The following is a 20,539-nucleotide window of genomic DNA, read 5'->3' as shown; positions in this document are numbered from 1 at the left end:
GCGAGAGCTTCTAATGGGATGAATTTCAAATTTTCTCATTGCTGCAAGCTATTGGGTTGTAACTGCAGCAGGCTTCAGAATATTAAGCTGGTAAAAGTACTTTTAAATATCGGTTGTTGAAGGAAGAGAACCTACATGTACTAAAATTCATGCTGAAAACCATTAGCTTTTCCAGACATTTGATTAGATAAGGACTTCCTTCTTTAGATCAGATATGAATAGCTATCTGCTCTGTGAAGCTTTACCGCAGTGAAAACTGCTTGGCACTCCTTAGCTGGGTTAAAAATCTGACTGGAGATCTTGTTTTAATTAGTAATTTTACCTGTGAGCGTGTAGTTAATCTTTCATTAACATTCCTTTTTCTTTTTTTTTTTTAAAGCATGATTTACTGTCGTTGCAGAAAGATAGCTGCAGAAGTCAACTTAGCAGACATCCTTAGAGAAAGGATCAAAGCTGTGTCATGTCACACGTTAACCTTCAGCACAGACAAATCTTTGGGCTTTCAGAGGTGAGGGGCTAGGTAACAGAGCCAAGCCTTTTTTTTTTTTTTTTTTTTGGTGCTGTTGTAGAAAGGTAATGCTTTTACCCTAGTGCAAGAAAATACTGTATATGTTCATTTAGTGCATAATTTAAGTGAGCGGCCCAAACTTTCAGAAATTATTCTGTGGTGAAGAAAAATTTAAAAAAAAAAAAAAAGGAGTAATTGTTAGCTCTCAAGATCAAACTCTTATAAATAAATGATAGCCCTGTAGGTTCAGTCATAGCAGTGGAGAATCTGTTTACCATGGGTGATTGCACATAAACAAAGATGCTTTTTAATATCTGGTGCATTCGAGTATTAAAAGCCTTGCATCAGTTAGCCACTCAGAATGGTCAAGTGTCATCTCCCCTTACCACGAGCCTGGCTGCATGGTGGGAAAGCTGAAGCTCAAATCAGGCCAAACTCCTTCTCAGGTGACGTTTCTTCAGTTCGTGCATGCCTGTGATTTACAAAATCGTGGTGATTTTAGCTTTTACAAGAAGTTATGTATTTAATTGGAGGAAGAGTGAATGCACAGCAGTGTTTTCTGACCATGATGTGGGCAAAACTTTCATTGCTTTTACATTCACTGTTACTTTATGCCATTCTGTCCACTGTTACTCAGATTAGCTGCTAATAAGGATGTGTTCTAAATAATCCATTGTGAAAGAGCTTTGTGGATCTGGGGGCTGACCATAAATAGTATATAACAACATCAGGTTGCTGGCTGGTCATTGATTATGTGTCTTTTTGACCTTTGTTAGTCAAAATGTTGTTAAGTCAGAAGCACTTAGGACAGGTTTTGAAGGAGGTACGTGTGGTCACCAAAAGGAGTAGCACTTTCTCTTGCTCAGCTGCATCTCGAAATTGTTCTTATAGCGTGTTGAGTGGTAAAATAAAAGTTTGTATTAATAAATGGGCATAACTTTGAAATAGAAGTAACACTTCTTCAAGAAGAAGTGTTTCACTGCTTCAAGAGCTTACACTGCTTCAAGAGCTTACTCTCTATCCACAGGATGGGGAAGATACTCAACTTGTGCAGAAGATGAGTTGAGGAGTACAGAGAAAGCACAGTGATGGAGATGGCACACTGTCCAGGTGAGGGCTGGGAAGTAAACCCAGGCCATACAAGAACCGAGGGTCTTAACTTCTGCTGCTTTTACTTCAGTGTTCAGGGACTGTTTAAGGAATTTACTGGTATTCAGCCAGCAGTTACTGCAGGACCCTCACAAAATTATTTTCAGGTTTCATCACCTTTTTCTTGCCATTCCATGCTTTTCTTTGTCACGCTTGTGTGAGCATAAGGAGAAATGCCAGGAGCTGCCTGGCCGTGGGCAATGAAGCTTCCCCAGCCTGGGCTGGTGTTCAGCACGTGTGGAAGGCAGACAGCAGCTGCCTCGGTGACCATTGCTGCTATCCTGATGTTCGAATTTGAGGTTGGTTTTTGTAAGTAGACACAGAATCACTTGTCCCCAAAATGGATGATGATCTTGGTTTCTGAATCTGTCTAATTAAAGTAAGAAAAAAATACCATAATGATGATAAGGTGGGCATGTAAAACTTCAGTGTAGGAAGCGAAATTTGAATGGATTCCAGCTACAAGCACTAAAAACCTTCTTCCTTTTCCTCTTACTCTTTCCCTTACCCACTCCCTATTGAATTGAGCTAAATTTTAAACCTAATTTCAATCTACCAGAAGACAACCTACATTTCCAAAAGCGGTCATGTAAACAGATCTGTATTTCAAATGTAACTTGCAAGCTTGATGTTAGTAACATCAGTCTCATTTCATCTTCCTAAGCACCAGGGGAACAAAACACCTTAAATCCAAGGTGCTGTTGGAAAGTCAGTGATTGTTTGTAGTTAACAGTAAAGAAAATATTGTAAGAAGCAATTATTTTATCTCAGAGTGAGGCAATGCAAACAAACCTTGATTTCAGAGAAATATGCTGGTAACTAACTGATCTTGTAAGTAATGCTGTCTGTGGTCCTAGTATAATATTTGGTTTAGATTTCTTTGGTTTAAACCCAGACTGATGGCTTCAGATACGATTTTATGAGGTAGCCATATATTGTGTTAACAGGGCCTTTTTGCCCAAGGGGCAAATAAACTGCTGTATGCTTTATAGCACGTTAAACAGAATAGGGGAGAAGAAAAGAACCTAATGATAAGCCCATCAATCCTTTTCTTTATCATGAATTATTCAGGCACTGGTGTGATTGATTGTTGTTAGGTTTTACTGGTTTTTAAGCATTGTAGAGATGTGGTGTAGTATGTAAACATAATTAGGTGTTATCTTCATGCTTCAAGTTATCTTGGTTTGTGTTGGTTACCTGATTTCTGAGACAAAAACAGTGAATCATGATGGACAGTTTTCCTTCATGGCCCTGAAAAAGTATGGATTTTGTGTTTGCCCAAATCCTCACGTGTTCTCACTTCTAGAAGAGTGGGATGGACACAGCTGTGGACTGGAGCCCTCGGCGTTTGTGCACACATGTGCCGATGCGCGCACATGCTAGCCGTGTAAGGCCATATGGTATGAATCAAGCCTTACCTCACGGTAGTAAAAATGTAATGCATTTTCCACCATTTTCAGCTATGTGTTCGTGGTAGGGTATCCTGTGCTTTGAACGACTTAAGTGATTGTCTTCTGTCCATGGTCATTGTTCTGTGGAATTAATGTGTTATCCAGGATACTTGGCTTAAATTTTGTCCTTGGATCGCTGTGGCTATTTTAATAACGCCAGGAGTTGTCGTCTTTTCTTTCCTGCTCCCTTGCTTTATTCAAAGCAGCTTTGGCTTGCAAATGTATACAGATGTGTTTGTGCTCTCTTGTTCATAGCAGTAGATTTGAAATAAATCCTTGCTAGCATATACAAGGCATGTGAATAATTGTGTGTATGAGTGTGTGCGCTTCCTTGTTTGAGTGTTTGAAACAATCAGCTGAGGCCTCTAATTAAGCATTACTGGCTTCTTGTCTTCTCGTCCTGCAGTTTTCATGGTATTTGCATACTGTTATCAGGTCTTACAAATTTTCAACTTTCACGGGAACAGTGGATTTTAATGTTAGACTTCAATGTTTTCAATAGTTTTTTTTAAAAGCTTTAATGTTTATTTAAGTCTATATCACTTAGATTTTTTTTTCCATATCACTTATTTTTTTTTCCATCTAGTAACTCTAGAAAATTCATCCTTTACTCTGCAATAGTTCCTTCATAAATAATCCCTTCTAAAAACACAAATATGCTTACTACTAAAAAGAGACCTGACCTACTTTGTGTCTTTCTATCTGTATTAAGATAAGCAGGAGTCAAGAGGTAGTTATGATATATCTGATTCAAGATGTCAGTTTGTAGGGTATTTGCCCAAAACCGATGAATTTTGTGTATTTCTGTTTCTCGTTCTAGACTCAGCAGTGCTTTGTGCTAGATACCGTGTGGTTTAGTATTAAGGTATTGTCACCAAAGAAAAAAAGAAGTCCTATTTCCAAGATTATATGGCCCTGATGTAAGGCAAGATGCTCAATTAAAGTCACCATACCATCTAATGAGAGAATGGGAATTCTGTGGATACTTTTAATATCCATGGTGAGAGAGACAGATCTCTTGCGTTGATCTCTTCGCGCAGTTTGTAAATGCTCTGATCCATCCCATCTGAACATGCCAGCGATGGCTGAATCTTCTGCCACTCTCTTTTTGACATTTGGTGCTGGCAGCTGTGGTGCAGAAATTGGATTTTGGGGAAAAAGGTCCAGCTGGAAGTTGCCCACAGCTCAGTGGCATGGGCTTTTTGCCAGCTCAGGATCCTAAGCTGCAGCTTCTTGCCCTGAGCTGGTGCAGCAGGGCACTGCTGCTCCTTTGCACTCACCACAACCCCAGTGCTTGCTTTTTTTTTTTTTTTCCCTGAATAACTCTGCATCCGGATTGTGCGGAGCTATGCGATAATTACAAGAACAGAGCGATTCTTCCGAGGATTCTTTGAACTCATTTGGGGAAATTTAAAAACAAAATCAAATAAAATCATCCCGTTGGCTTCTGTTCAGGAGAATGGTGGCTGCTGTGCAGTTGTTTTTGCCGTGCTGTGTAAGTTCAGAACAAATGTCTCCTTGTTCTGGTCTCTGCTTGCGGGAGGCAGATGCTGGCCTTGCGCTACCTACCGCCAATCCAGATTTTTGGGTTTTACGTTGCTAGCAAATAGCAGCAGTGCATCAGGGCCCCAGCTTGTGACCAGGGGTCTCCTAAGCTGTAACCTGTCAGGTTGCTGCATTTGTTCTCCTCTTCCCACTGCACAGGGAGCCAAACAGGACAAGTTGTGCTTTGTGATCCTTCATGCTGCGAGTTTGCGGTAGGGAAGAGCAAGTCAGGTGGAAACACAGAAAAAGTTCATATGAAAATGCAAGTAGTTGGAAGAGCTGAACAAAATAGCAGAGGATGCTTGAAAGATATCCATGTGGGTCTTGCTGGATTTGGGTGCTTATTCTAAACCAGGAGGAGGTGAATTTGCCATCCTTACTTACCTAAGAGACGTGCTCAGGAGTGAGTGCTGCAGAGGTATTGCCCTGTGGTACCAGGTAGGAGCCCGAGGGTAGTTCACTGTCCATTCGTTCTTGCTGACAGCTTGGGTTTGATGGAAGCGCGTGCTTTTAGAGGTAGCAAAGGTAGTGCGAAGTTATGGAATGATGGGATAGCAATTTTTTAAGTGTCAGCTTCTCTTTGGCATAGGGACTCTCCACTCCAAGGTGTGTTGAATTGTCTAGATCCAGGGCTTGGTGTAGCACTAGGCAATGTGTGTGATGAGATCGCCTTTCTACCTAGGTGTGGAAAGAGACTCTGATGGGAAAAGCAGATATATATATTTTATTTTATTTAAGAGTTATAAACAAGTGTTTCTCTTTCTTAAGCTAGTTTGCAAAAGATTCTGTCATAGGTATTCTCTTCAAGCACAGTCTGCTGTGTGCTGCATGCCCTTCAGTTGTTCTGATGCTGACACTGTCTGGTGAGTTTTCTTCTTGCTCTGATTTTACTGTGGCTGGATTTTAGGACCACACATTGGTCTTTATTTTCCGAGCAACTTTAGCAGAAAACTGGTGTGCCTTGTACTTGAATACCAGCTCTCAAAAAGCTTATTTTTTGTAAGAGCACTGAAGGTTTTATACTCATCTGTCCCTTCCACTTCAGTGTGCTGGTAGGCTCTGTCCTTGTCCCTCCTCTCTGCATATTTTCTCCCTCTAGGAAATCATCCTGCTCTGCTCACCCACTTACATCACTTCAATATAGGTCATGTCCAATTCCACGCACTCTCTTAGTTTTGATTTCTCTGTCTGTTCAGCCTCAGTCAGCTCCTGGCTATACCATAATTTATTACAATTGACAGATTCAGAGGCAGAGGTCCCCTGCTATATCATATCTGTTGTACACACGGCAGATGATAGTGCTGTGACATTCCTCTGCTTGGGTGCTTTAAAAAAAAAAAAAGTTGCAGGATGGAGGAACTGACATGCTCTGCAAATTATAAAACCCAAAGGAGTTGAAAGTAACAGCTGCCAAACAGCTTTAACTCTTTACCTTCTGTCTTTTTTTTATATCGAGTGACAAATAAAGCTAATATAAGAAGAAGAAAAACTTTGGACTACATCGTGAACTGATGAGAATCAGATGCTAAGTTTTTATTGTGTGATTGTTTAAAAAGTTAACATGATAGCAAGGGTGTTAATCTAGCAAATGTCTTCTGTTCGTGTTTTAAACCCAGCATGAACAGACATGGATGTTTTTAATAAAAAGACAGATATTTAATTCCAAGAAATATACAGGTCATATGCCAGAACAAATGCAATTTGTGATTTCTGGTTAATTTTTTTATTATTATTATTTTAGAATCATTTCCTCGGGGACCATTTGTAGTCTTTGGAGCACTTCATAACTTTCAGTAATAGTCTCAAGATTTTGTGTATTACATAAACTTCAGATTTCCTTGCTAGTAATCTGTGTTTATTTGACTTTCTGAAAGCTGTTAAAGGCATCAGCAATAGGCTGAACTTGATTTTTGGATTACTGTTGTGTTTTTCATTCTTTTTTTTTTCTCCTCCTGCTTCATTTTAATAGTGTAGACTACCTTGTCTCCTTTGCTTTCAGCCTGGAGCAGGGTGATTGTTACCTGCAGAATATGGAAAGCGAATATTTGCTATCTGATTTCTCCTTTTTGGTGTTGGTGCTTGCACGCAGAACAGCATTTGGAACTAGGTGAAACTCCTCAGCGTTACGTTGTGGGTCACACCACACATCCCTTCCGCCATCGGATCTGGGAATGTGTCCCTGCAGAAGTTACCGGTGGCGTGCGTGATGTGACCACGGCTCCCTTTGTAGACAGGGAGAGGTCATGAAGTGCAGCCATGTGCTAAGCTGTGTGCTTGATGCAAGTATGTTTGGAGTGCAGTTGTGAATGTGGATCCTAAGCCCAGTGGAAGTGTAGGAGTGTGGGACTGGAGCAGGCTGGATCGTCACCCTACAGCAGGTGCCATGTGAGCTCTTTGTCAATCTGATTGACCTCGTCTTAAAAATGAATTCTGTTCGATTCCACAATTTGTGTATCGGAAGATGTTTCAGAGCATGTCACTGTTTGCAATTCTGTACTGTCCCAAACAAATGCAGCAATACTTTTTGTCTATAACAGCAACTAAAATAGTTAGGTCAGAACTCCTAAGTGGCTTGAATTGTTTGGGTCAGTGAACCTAGCACTTGAACAAATGCCCTCACAGGGGAAAAAATCACAAAGTGAATTTATAGTGCTTTAAAGTGCTTTATAAACCAAAGATTGGACACACAGGGTCACTGCCAAAAAAGATGCCAAAAAAGATACTTTACCAGTACAGAGCCATAAGTGTTTGGAAAAGGAAGTGTTTAATTCCAGTTGGTAATTCAGAAGAACTTAAGTCACTGACCTGTAGCGTTAAGCTAGCATGAACCTGATAATACCTCGTGCTTTCCTTCTCTAGTCTTATCCAAATGAATGCACAAATCTTTTTTTTTCTCCATGTCTCAGACAGAGTTGGCTTTTCAACTTGTACATACCTCAGTGCAATTGCTCTGGCTTGAATTTAGTTAGTATCAAGACAAGTTGAAGGGTGGGAAAAAGTTAGTCTATGACCATCAACTTGAGGAAAGGAAGACATTCAAGTTGTGAGGGGCAAGAAAGACAACGAGATAATGACTGAGGTTGGAGGGGACCTGTGAAGGTCAACTTGTCCAATGCTCCTCCTCAAGCAGGGACACCAGGACCATGTCCAGGCTGCTTTTGAATATCTCCTGCAATGGAGGCTCCGCAGCCTCTTCGTGCAACTTGTGCCAGTGCCCCATTACCATCACTACGTAGTTTGTAGGTCAATGGGAACCCCCATTGCTTCAGTTTGTGCACATTGCCTCTCCTCCTGGCACTGGGCACCACCGAGAATAGCTTGGCCCTGTCTTCTTTATGAGGAAGAAGAATGTGAGGAAAAACTGACACATAATAGCATAATTATGCCACATTCAAAGCAGCTTTTTCCTGGTTGAGCTTAGCTGGAAGGTGCTGCTACTGATAAGACCAGAAAGGGTAGAAGGAGTTTTGTATTTGAAAAATTATCAAGCTTTTACTAATTATTCATCCATTAAAAGATATCTTCCTTGGAAATCATGCCTCGCTTGTTTCCTTCAGGTTATTAATTCCATACTGGGGCTAAGATGTTGCCAGCAGTCTGCCAGGTTTTTTGAGTGGAGTTTTACTGCTTTGATAGCCCTTGTTAAAACATGGGTGGTAAAGATACAAGGTGGGCTGCTAGAAATTTTGGGTGTTTAAAGGTTAAAGTGTTTCATGAACAATGTTTTAACTCTGCCTCTGTCTATCCATAGCTCTGGCTATGTAGAATTTAAAATACAGTGAACTGTGGTAGCACTGTGCTTCCACAGTGTAGTGGAAGTTTGTAGGGTCATATTTGTTAACATCTATACCTGACTTGATAAGCAGCTTTATAACATACTCCTTATACTGTTTCTTCCTCACAGTTAAGATGTGATCATACCCTCCTTCCAGATCCAGAAAAATCAGCTTAGGATCTTACAGCATTTCCTGGTTGCTGTTATACAGTTCAGATGACCTTTTTTTTTTTCCCCTTACCAAAAACCTGTAAGCATCATTGGCAAAATTAGCCAGATGGAGACTCAGTCTACACTGACAGAGTTCACGTATGCTCAAGTAATGCACTGCAGTTCTTCTGGAAGAGCAATAATACTCAGGTGAGGGATGGAGCAAGGTGGCATGGGTATGAGCATGCTAACCTGCTACTGATCTTTGTGATTTTACAGCTTCATACACCTGCGCTCCTGTATCCATGGTAAGTAGCTGTAACAACAGTGTTTAGTCCTGTTCAAAAGGCTGCCTTACTCTTCTGGATAATATGAAGTGGATGTTATTTGCCTGTACAGAGAAGGTTGCTGTTGCTTGCCTGAGCTCAGAGCTTCCCAAAGCCATGTGTGGCTGTGTTTATTCTCTTCAGGTCTGTTTGTGCCACCTGGCACAACTCCATCACATTCAATTTTTTTTTTTTCCTCTTTTCCCAGAAAGGAGGAAACAGGCGCTTCAGGCCCTGAATAATCATCTAAACATCAACGTGTGATGACTGGAGATAATAAATGAATTATTAATCTTTATTTCTTGTTTCTGTTATGTTTGTTGATACCTAGTTATTTGAACTGCAGATGACCTTACTCAATCACACATCAATCGTTTTATATGGTAGATTGTATCAGCATCTCAGGGTATGTCAGTGTGTGATTTTTGACTCTCGGTTTTTTTGTGACCTAATGAGGCATCCAAGTACTTACAAAAAAATAGTAATCTATCCTTTAACAAAATAAAAAAGAGCAGGGGGGCATTGGGGATAGAAGAAAAGTCTTAAATTTTCCTACATGGACTGTTTTTCTGTACCCTGCTTAACCACAGGTTACTCCCATTTGACCTGCAGCCCCTCTTCAAGAGTTCTGGAAATATTCTGGATAAGGGCAGGTGCTGGAGCACGTGAGCATGGTAGGTGTTGTTGTCACTGCCTCCAGGCAAAAGGAGGAGATAGAGGTGGAAATTCCCTGCCTTGTGTACACATCAGGGAATTGGGCACTTCTGCAGCCCTCTGCTGGGCTCTGTCCAGCATGTCCACATCTCTCTTGCACCTGGGGTCCCAGCACCAAACACAGTTCTCCAGATGCAGCCTCACCATTGCTGAGCTGAGTGGTTGGATCACCTTTCTGGACCTGCTGGCGATACTTTGCCTAAAGCAGCCAAGAATACTGTTGGCCTTCTTAGTGGCCAGGGCACAATTCCATCTATTTAGAGCATTTGTGGCTCTAATACTGTAATTTAGTTTTCACAGATAGGAAGCTCACTCTCACAGGAACTTTCTTAAGCATTTTATCCAGAGATAACAAGGTATTATTTTGCTTACCTCACTGCCCTTCTGTGGGTTTAACTGTTCATAGAAACAGCACTGCTTTTTGGTGAGGTTGGAATTACCTTATCAAAGTTCATGGCCTGAAGAGTATGTGCTTGCTTTGTGTTGTTGCTTTGTTAATGACAACCATAAAATGAACCTAACACTATTAGTGTTAAACAGCATAAATATATCCAGTCATGTTCCTATCATTCAGTTAATATATATGTTAATGGCCTTGAAATAAGTGGCTTCATGGTGCAGCAACCCACTAGTGTGAATAAGCATCCTATCTGTCAGGATTGCTAGCAGAGTCTGAATCTTAAATTTTTATGATCTTCTGACTCTTTCAACTTGATAAAGGCTTTGACATGGCTGCAGATTGTACTTGTCTTTAGTTTTCCAGAACCAGTGCCTTTTTTTTTTTTTTTTTGGTAGGGAAAAAGTCTATCCTTTTAGACTTCTTTTGCCATTTCATTTGTTAGAGTCAGAAAACGGCTGTGAAAATGAACATTTATGACTGTTTCCGTCTATTTTCTACAAAGCTGAAATCCTGACAGAGACTCTTGTAAACGCTATTTTAGATCTTTCTCTGTAACATGTTGCCATTGCACATAAACCTAATAGGAACTGCACTATTATCCCATTCAATATTAAGCTTGTAAAGACCAAACCTTATGGTACCTGTAGTAACAAAGCTGTTAGTAACGTTTCATAAGGATTTTGCTTCACATTTGGCATTGTAAAAGCATTCCTGTGTGACCTAACCCACCAGCCTTTTGAGTAGATATTGAATATTTTTACTAGTGGATTTTTATTCACATTTCTAATAATAACATTTATAAAGACTTAATTTTATAGCATTCTTTACAATGTGAGGCAACTATATTACAGTACGGATTTGTGTATTTTGGGACCAATAATAAGAATGTCTAACTTGGAGGCTCATCAGTTGTTCGTTACAGAGGAAGTAAAAGATACAGGAATATTGGTCGGTCGCAGTGTTTTATGAGCCTCCGCAGTGATTCTGCTATGGAAAAAGCAGATGTGATTGCAGAATGTATCGGGTGAGTTGTTCTCAGCAGAAAGGGGATATTAATGCTGCTGTAAAGACATTGGCAGCACCTTCCCTGAAAGTCTGGCTTCAGATCTTTTTTCCTATTTGGAAAAGATGAGTTCAAACATTTGGAAATACTTGCTAAGTTGATAAATCGAAGGAGAATGTGTCTTGATTAGCGGAGAACCGCATAAATAAATAGATAAATAAATAGGAGAGCTGTTTAAGGAAAGAATAACACCAAGGAATTTGGCCATAAGAAAAGTATGCAGGTAAAAGAAATAGCCACTGAAGAATGGTGTTCTGGCACAGCACCTTACTGTGTGGGGGCAGGAGATGTGTAATTACCTTTTAAGATGGAACTTGAAAAGCTTGAGCCTTTTTATGACGTGTGTTTCTTGTGGTGGCGAAGGCATAGATTTGACTTCCCACAGGATTCCTTTATGTCCCTTATTCTAATTTAAAACACTCCTTCTAAGAGCAAATGGGGAAAAAATAGAAACATAGAAAAGATGCAGTAGTGTAATGAAGGTCCAGCTAAGATGTTTTTTCCTTTGCATTTTTGTTGCTTTTTTTGAAGTGGAACACTGGAAAAATAAAATCCGTTTCTAAAAATGGCCTGAGGTTACCCAGTCTTTAAATAAAAAGCAAAAATCAAAACCATCACAAGAAGTTGGAAAAAGTAACTCTGATATCTTGAGGTTTATGCTCCCTCGTGTATTTATGTTCCAGTTTATTAAGGATTGTATGTTAGTATACACTGATAATTTCGTTGCAGATTACTGTCTTAAGCAAGTCTCTTTTGTTTCTTTTTCCTGAACGAGAACTCTAATTCTATTGAAAATAATTACATGTGCACTGAGAGTAAAATTACAAAGTTATTAACATGTGGACAAGAGACTGAAAGGAAACATACTGTAGCTGAGTTTCAGTGCTGATTTGAATGAGATTTAAATATGAGAGAATTTGCTTTTTTGTTTGTGGTGGTTTCGGTGGGTGTTAATTGCTAATGCAGAGCCACCTTTGGACGGCAAAAGGACTACGTAAACTGTACCAAACTGGGAAATGCAGATCCCAATTTTGGGAAAATTTAAATGACATTTTGATGCAAAATGTATGATGATTTAATAAATATCAGGTCATTTAGTATACAAATCAAGTTGCTTTTGAGAGGAAGTGGTCTGACTTCTTCCAAGAAGCTTTCTGTAATCATTTTGCTTATTGCTATTCATGATGGCAAAGATGAGACCACTGGGCAGGTCCTGCACTTGGGAAGATTGTATTGCTGTGTCTCACAGCAGAAGCTTCTAGCTTTTAACTATAGAAAGCCATGATCTCAGAAATAGCTAATGTCAGTCGTTCTCCCTAAAATGCTGTACTTTGTTCTGGGAAACGCAGTCTACTCTGCATGCTCTTTTGCCTTTACTTCACATCCACGTTTTAAAATACATCTTTTTTTTTTAGCTCAGCTTTTTCTGCATGGTTCTTGATGGGAATTGTACATGTGGTATTTTGCAAGAATGCTCTGGGTTATGGAATATCCTTCTTCAGGAAGTACCCCCACGCAGCTAAGATTGTCCGAGTTTACTGCAAATAACTTTTTAACTATTTTCAATATTTTAATTATTATTCAGCCAAAGAATGTTCTGTTTCAACATTTGGCTTGGCAAAATTGGTTGTTAGTTGAAAACTGATCCCAAGTGAAATTGCAGTAGAAGGGGATCCCAGAAGCAAGTTCTTTTTCTGCTGTCTGGCCTTGTCTTGTGTCATGCTTGCTACTCCAGTCCACTATGGTTTGCCTGTAAGTTGATCGTTTCCTATGTAGGTGTCTTGAAGTTTCCTATTTTTACCCTTTTTCTACCATTTTTTCTCCTTTGCTTCGGGTATTGGTTAGACCTCAATATAACATATAATGCTATCCCACAGCTGCTGTGTCCGTCTCCAAGGGTGGGGTTTTAACCTACATCAGGCTGGACTGAACACTCCTTTGCCTGGGAAAGACTTGTTTAGTCCTAATTAAAAGCACGGGGAATTATTTTCTGATTGTCAAAATAGCTCCCTCATGGGCAATTTCTTGTTAAGCCTGAAACGTCTTAAGCAAGGTATAATGTGGGCATCTCTTCTCATCTCCAAAAATGGAAAATCGAGTAAGAAAAATGGATGGAAAGATATTCCTGCATATGTGAAGAAAATCAGGGTGCAACTCGTCTTGAAGACTCCAGTCAGTCATCTGTCTTCCCTTTCAGCTGGACTGCCACCCACTACCCCAAGTCAGAGACTTGATCTGGGTGAAAACCAAATCCTCTCCTCCTTAGGTGTCCTTTTAGCTGGGCTCAGTTCAGTGATCCATACAGGTGGGGGTGTAGAGGGAATTGGTGTCTTGTAGAGGATTCCCTGGTAAGTTCCTTCTGGAATCACTTCTACAGAACAAGAGGTGGGCACACTTCTTCTTGTGCCCACTGGAAACTTCCCCACCAGTTCTTTTAAAATTCCTTTATCTAACAGAAGTGCTTGACAGACAGGGCCCCATCTGTCAAGACACCATTATCTGTTTTATTTCCAAATGTGTTGTCACTTGTAGCGCTTGTGAGAATCTTTTGGCATTGTTCTTAGTTGTTCCTTAGACTGCCTGCAGAATTATAACCTCGAATAGTTCAGTAACTCTTGAGAAATGGCCTAACTTAGCATCTGAGTTTATGTAAGACCATGCTCTTTCCCTTATCCTTTGCTCTTTTCAACTTGCATAATGCAGAGTTGCATAACGCACTTTTTTTTTTTTTTTAATTAGGCATTCTTTGTCACTTTCTTGTAAATCTGCAGTATTGAGTCAGTGCCAAAGGCAAATCCCATGTTAGATACACTAATGGTCTAATCTGGTGTGGAAAATCCTATTTCCATTTTTTTTCTAAATGTTTTATAAAAATGTATCTGTTGGCGCAAAGTCTGATTCATCTAAATCCAAACTACAGTGAAAGATCGCTAATTACTTCGTAATAATTGCGTATTTGAGGGCTGAATATAGACTAGGCTGTGTCTAAATGCATAAAGAAGTATGGCCTTTGGGGGTCCCAATATAATGGGCTAATTGGGTGAACAGGTTTAATTATTTTAGTAGTCACACTAGTAAATTGCAATAACTGAGAACCCAACAAAAGACAATACAATTTATAGAACCACTGGCTCGAATTCGGCCCATAGGCAGTAGGTATTTGCTGCTACTATTTAAAAAACAAAAACAGAAGCAAAAAACATCCCCACCAACACACCTGCTAGAAGCCCCCTTGTAGTGGTTCAGCATCATTGCCTGACTTTGATGCATGTTTTTAGTCAAAGCCGTGGCTGAATGCTGTCACTGAGGATCTGCCAGGTGGGCTGTACCTGCTCTCTGGCTCTGGATAACCCAGAATTTGGATAACCCAGAATTTGTCTGGCTAACACCCATCTCAAGCACACAAACAGAAAGCAATGTGGAGTAGTCAATTCTCTGCCTTGCTTGCTGTCAGTGAAAATACCCTGCATCGTATTAGGGGAATAATTGTCACACGTTCGTTTTGACAATGAAGTCCTATCTTTCAAAAAATGTTCATTCAATAATGGAATTTGGTTTTAGTATTTTCCATCATTCTTGTTATATATTTACAAGCATAAGATGAGTAGCCAGTTAAGAGGATATCTGTTTGTAGGTGATTAGTTGAGAAGGATGACGATAATTCATGCTCCATTATAGATGTTGCTTTTGCTGTCAAGATAAAAGTTACCACACTTGACAGTGACTTATATTGAGCTCGACTTCATACGCTTCTGGAACTGCACGGAAGATAGCTTTTTGTTATCTGATAGGTATGTTTGGTTGTTGTTTTCTTTTTAATCTTGAGAAAAAGACCCTTTCATTTGCTTTATGACTCAAGAAGATAACAACCTCCCCCTGGTTCAGTGACCACATCTGGGATCTCCAGTTCTTTCCTACACCAGTAATTGTGTTCGCTTTGGTCTTGTTCTTACCTGATGAATTTAAATTCCCTGGCAAGAGGATTAGGATGTGGGATATGGAAAAGTTTATATTTAAAGGCACTAAAACAACTATCATGATTCATAACAGGGATGTGGACCTACACAGTAGACGTGAGGACTACTGATATGTTTTTGTAACTAAGCAAAGGTTCATTCCAGCAGACACATTTTCAGACACTTCTGTCTGATAACCAAGGATGTGAACTGAAAGTTATTGTGCTCTTAGGTAATTGCAATGACTGCTCATCTACCCAACTGTACGGAGCTCTCGTAGGTCTGGTGGACGTACTGTAGACATTGCAGTGATGCTGTAGGTATTGCAGTGATACTAAGCACCGTCTTGTCCATTGGTAATAAAACATGCATATAAAGTACACAAATTTTTAGAGTTCAAGCCAGATTGATGGCGGTTTGAAAAAAATTAAGGAGTGGCTCAACTGTTTGCTTCTTGCTGGGTAAATGACATTGCTATGGTGGAAAAGGGTTGTTGGCCTGTAGGTGGGCCTAAGACAAGAGGGAAGGAGTAGATCTTCTTATCTGGATAAAAATGAAGGATGTTTAGACTGATCCAGAATCTTATGTGGAGCCTCATGAAGGTCATCGTGTATCACTGTTTGTATCAGGTTTCTCTCCTCCTTCACATTTACATCTTTTCTCCTTACACACACACTTGTTACTTGTTACTAAAAGTAACAAGCCAGGGCTTCGAAAATGCAATAACCAGTAGCAATCCTGAATCCAGGACATAAAGCTCTCTTTATAAAGGTACTTCCTGCACGGTTGGAGAATTGCTTCATAGGATCGTGAGGGTGCTACAAGGAGAGATTTCTGTGAAGTAGCCATGACTGTTAACATTCATTCACATTCCTTCGATCTGGACCACGTTGTCGTATTCAGGTAGCACGGATAAAGTGGCAAAGCAAGAGAGATGCTGAACTGATAGACCTGCAGACTCTTTAGATCTAACCAAACTTCTTTTGGAGAAAAGGGTTGCCTTAATGCTTTCTTTGATGCTAATCCCTTTTATGTTGTGTGTTGCAATGGTCTGGAGTCCCAAATTGGATGGCATCTGTGTACTGTTGCAGAAGGAACATGAAGTAATTCTGATACATCTGGATATGGGGTTCTGGCCTTTGCAAATTGTGGCTTCAAATACCAAAATACCACAAACGTGAGCAGTTTAAAAAATGGAAAAGTAATGGAATTATGCCTCAAAATCCTGTGTGCTTTACTTGTATGGGATGAATTGCATTAAGGCTGTTTTTCAGTGATGCATGCCAAGAGAAAGTTTCTGTCCTCAGGAAAAGGAAACTGCACATCCGTTCCTCGTGTCCCTTTTGCCTATGCAATGCTCAAAAGCAGACAGGGTTGGGAGCCACAGTACTTTTGTGTAGTGTATACCTGGGGGAAAAACAAAAACCAAAAACCCTTTTTCTTCAAGCAAATATTGATGCAGGTCATTGGAAAAGAAAAAATAAATCTGAAGAAATAAATGGCACTTTCTTCACTGTCATAGGTGGTTTTGGTTTTCCTTCCACCCTTCCAAAAATAGGTTGCCTGAAGTCACACGAGCCCTGTAGCTTATAAGTGTATACTAATGTCATTAGGGAGCCTTTTCTAAGTTGAAATAGAAAGTCTAATTAAAGGCATACATCCAATAACTTTCCTAAATGTTTACCAAAATTGGGGAAGTTTTGATCATTTACCATAATGACCTTAAATCAGTTAACAGCCTTAAAAATGAATAAAGTGCTGAAAAAACAAGGGAGTAATCCAAGCCAATTCAAGTTGGCTACACGTGAAAGATTGTATGTGGTATTTGGGGAAAAAAAAACGTATATGATTAAGCACTGTGGGTTTGGTTGTTCTGTTATTCTTGGCAGGTAACTGGTGATCTTTTTGCATCCCCATACAACCAAGAGAAAAGGTGATACCATGTTGACTTGTGAGCAACCACGTTAACTTTACTTGAAAGTGACCATTTCACTGCTCTTTAAGGACTGTTTGTGCGAAACATGCTTTTAATGAGCATGGGCATTTGACTGTAACAGATTGAAAACAGGAGGACTCTCACAGTAGAGGAATTTGGATTTTGAAAGCTTGCCCACTACTATCCTTTGTTTCCGACACCGTGGTAAACGAATGCACTGTTACAGCTCTGGCTTCTGCTTGTGGCGAGGCTTTTTTTGGGGAGAGCAGGGTGGCAGTGAGGGCAGATTAGCTGTAATTAAGGGGATGCATTATATTCACGTATAAGAACTGTTAAGTAATGTGCTTTACCCTCAGCTAACATTTATCCAGTAGGGGAACTCAAATGTCAACTGAAATTGAGGTGCAAATGCAGTCATTATTGGAAAGATCTTGAGGAGGCATTGGGATGAAAGCACTCCAAGGAGAAATGGAAACTGATTGATTTTAAAAAGTGGTTTGATGATGATAATGTTCTCTGTTAAGCATGGAAGAAAAAACAGATTGCTTTTTAAACTAGTTTCCAGCCTGCTTTAGTGTTATATCTTTTCCATACTACTCTCTCATTGTATTTTCTCAAAGGACGTCTTTCGGCAAGATCACTCTTTCAAGATGGTTTAGAATAAGATAACTTATTGCTGCACAATTTGTGCAAGGAGTGTTTCTTGCTATATAAAATCATACAGCATCTACTTTGCTTTCTCTTCTAAACACAGTGGACAGCAGGCAAAAACACGTGGTTGCAAGGTATGGGACTGTATACATCTTGAGTAAAATCTTAACGTTATTATTTAGGTGTAATTAAAAGGAGAAGAGAACATGTAAAATGCAGGAACCTTAATTTTATAGGTAGATTTGTTTGTATCAGTATGCTTGTGGATTGATTTATGAAGATCCTAGGCAAGTTGGAATTCAACCATCTGAAGACAAGAGTTAGTTATCCCTTAAATTTGTTGCCTCCGTGTGTTCTCTTAATTAGAAGATGATTTTCCTGGACAGCAATGTGGGTTTTATGCATTGCTTTCACCCTGACAGTGGTATCAGCATTGATAACAGGCTGAGCAACTACATCTTTAGCCACTTTGTAGTGGTCAGAAAGCAAAAGGAGATAATACCACTGGGGGTTAAAGACTGCTTTGTGAAATTGCTCTAAACTGACAAATAATGGTCTGCCATCTATGACATCTGTTAAATAAATGAACACAGCTGAATTCGAGCCAACTAAAGGGAATTCTGCTTTGTTAATCAGCTTCTCTTTTCGTACCAAGTACTTCTTAGACTATCTGACCATAAACTTTTTTCTTAATTGCCACGTGATTTTTCTGCAAATATCTTCCTGTAGATGCATATGCATATTTCTGCATATATCTTCATGTACATGGAATGATTTTGCATATTAATTTGAAGGTAACATGGGCATTTAACTGGCTTGCAAAGCAGAGTACCAAAATAAGGAGTGTATTCCATGCATTGCCAGTGCAGAAAATGGTGATCTTCCCTGAAGATACTGGATTTAAATGCTTCTGGCAGCCTAAAATAGGTGGTGTAAAACCTCCTTATTATGTCTAAATTACAGGATTTTTATGCTTTTAGAGCTTTATCTGGTAATTGCAGCACTTTGGATCTGCAAAGAAAAGGAGTCAGAATAAGTCAGAAGATCTGAAAGGTAAGTCAGATGCCAGGGAGCAGCAGTCCTGCATCGAACAGTCCTGTTGCTTTCTTCTGGAGACGAAACCTCCAGAGCTTGGAGGGGCCATAGCCAAGGGGGAAAACCTCGGAGGGGCTGGAGGGCAGCCCAAGTAAGACAGCTGCGGCACCATCGTCCTGCTCGTGGCACTCTGTCCACTGCACATGGTGTCTGGCTGACAACGGGAAAACCATGCCATGCATGGATGGGGGGTTCAAGCAGCCACACCACGTTGCTGGATCCATCTTGAGGTCTGACATTTTAATTCTCAAACATGTTGTGTTTATACGATACTGAATAAATATTCTGTGGGTTTTGTTTGTTTGTTTGTTTGAGCTAGAACCTTCCAGTCCCCAAAAATGTTAGGTACAATGAGATTTTGCTTGCCATTTATAATTAAGCAACCACCAGACAGAGTGGTACTGAACTAAAGTTTGTCTAAAGTCATGGTATGATGAAGGCCTTTCTGATCGGGATTTTTAGCTCTATATTAATACCATATGATCAAGTGTTCTAGCCCTGAAACAAAGCCCACATGAAGTGGAAACTGTGGTTTCTTGATTTAACTGCAAGGAAGTTAGTCCTCGCTGTCCTTTAGGCATCTGAGCCAACACTTCTATTGAGGGTGGAATGCACAAAGGATATAATGCATAAAACAAAGTTTTGTAGGAGCCACTGAAACTAAGGGATACTCTAATTTTTGGATGTTTCAACTCCACCTTGTCTAGAATCTTTCTTAAGTTGAAGACATTATAAACTTCACATGTAATTTTTTTTTCCCTTTTAAATAAGTGACTCCTCTTAAACATTCTTTCCTTCTACTGCACAGGAAAATATAATTTTAAGATCTGCAGTGTGGTAGTTTCACTAATAGCTGTAAACGATACGAGGGTGTACATTAATAAAATGCAGTGAATTCCTGTGGTGTCTGTGTTTTACTCTGCCTCTGGCACGGAGCATGACAAAAGCACTTGGTGTGCAGAAGCGGGCTATTAGTGCATGTCCTGCTGTGGTGAGCTATTTTGTTCTCCTCCCTATAACCAAGGGATGCAATAGGAACCTTCTCAGGAGGAAGACTGCTGCTTTAGAAACACCACCCACAGACTGAATTTTATACATTGCGAAGTCTCAGCAAGCTATTACCTGTTTTGCTAGCTGTCAGGGTATCGGCTGTGAAAGTTTGTGATGCAGAAGTTAAAACGCTGTATCCTTGTAGGCTTGTCAAAAAGCTGCAAATCTCTTGCAAGTTTAAAAGCAAAGCATAATTAGATGTCTCGGTGATCTGTGTAGCCTCTCTTTGCCCTTCAACATTCCTGTTACTCATGAAGGAAAAAGAAGGCAGCATCTTCTCTGTGCAAAGTTAGCCTAAACCAAGCAGGAACCTTTCATTTCCACCAAGGTTCTCAGTAGCTTTATGAGGCTCCTGGTCAGTCTAAAGCCCTGCTGAGAAAGCAAGGATCTCTTGGGAGCAGGAAATTCGAGTTTTGTGGTGTTTTTTGTCACTTTTTTGATTAAAGAGAAGGGCCTCGGTCTGTCTTTGGGACTTGCATGGTGAACCCACCAGGTGTTAGAGGAGGAGTGGTTCCCGGTCCTCACTCTGCTGCTGGGTCTCTGCATTTTGGCCCCAGCAGGGCAAGAGCTGCCTCCTGAAGCAGGCAGAGGAGGGGTTGTGCAGCGAAAACGAAGGCAACAATTAGTGTTTCTCCAGCTTCCTCCTTGTTCTCGCAAGGAGGTTGTCATCCTCAGCCCACTCACCCGGCTGCCAGCCCACTGTGAATAAAAGAGCCACTGTGAGCGTGCTTGCTGGGGAGGCAGCCTCCCCTGCAGCACAATGGAAAAAT

The 20,539-nt window shown here is 40.2% G+C and overlaps 1 protein-coding gene across 5 annotated transcripts in view; it reads left to right on the top strand.

The window, feature by feature from the left end:
• Positions 1 to 20,539, top strand: part of FAM171A1 (family with sequence similarity 171 member A1) — an 87,291-nt gene that overhangs the window by 10,496 nt on the left and 56,256 nt on the right. The window contains exons 2-3 of one of the 5 annotated variants that reach the window (XM_038174714.2): positions 401 to 508; positions 1,536 to 1,618. The exons of 3 other annotated variants lie outside the window; for them this stretch is intronic. In XM_038174714.2, coding sequence (XP_038030642.2) covers positions 1,597 to 1,618 — 22 coding nt within the window. In that variant the 5' untranslated portion in view covers positions 401 to 508; positions 1,536 to 1,596. The remainder of the gene's footprint in view (positions 1 to 400; positions 509 to 1,535; positions 1,619 to 20,539) is intronic. One more of the 5 variants, XM_072033672.1, reaches the window with a different exon arrangement.

This window comes from Anas platyrhynchos, chromosome 2 (assembly GCF_047663525.1).
Source record: "Anas platyrhynchos isolate ZD024472 breed Pekin duck chromosome 2, IASCAAS_PekinDuck_T2T, whole genome shotgun sequence".
NCBI lineage: Eukaryota > Metazoa > Chordata > Aves > Anseriformes > Anatidae > Anas > Anas platyrhynchos.
Note: the sequence above shows the minus strand (reverse complement) of the source record. Positions and strands in the feature narration are given on the sequence as shown.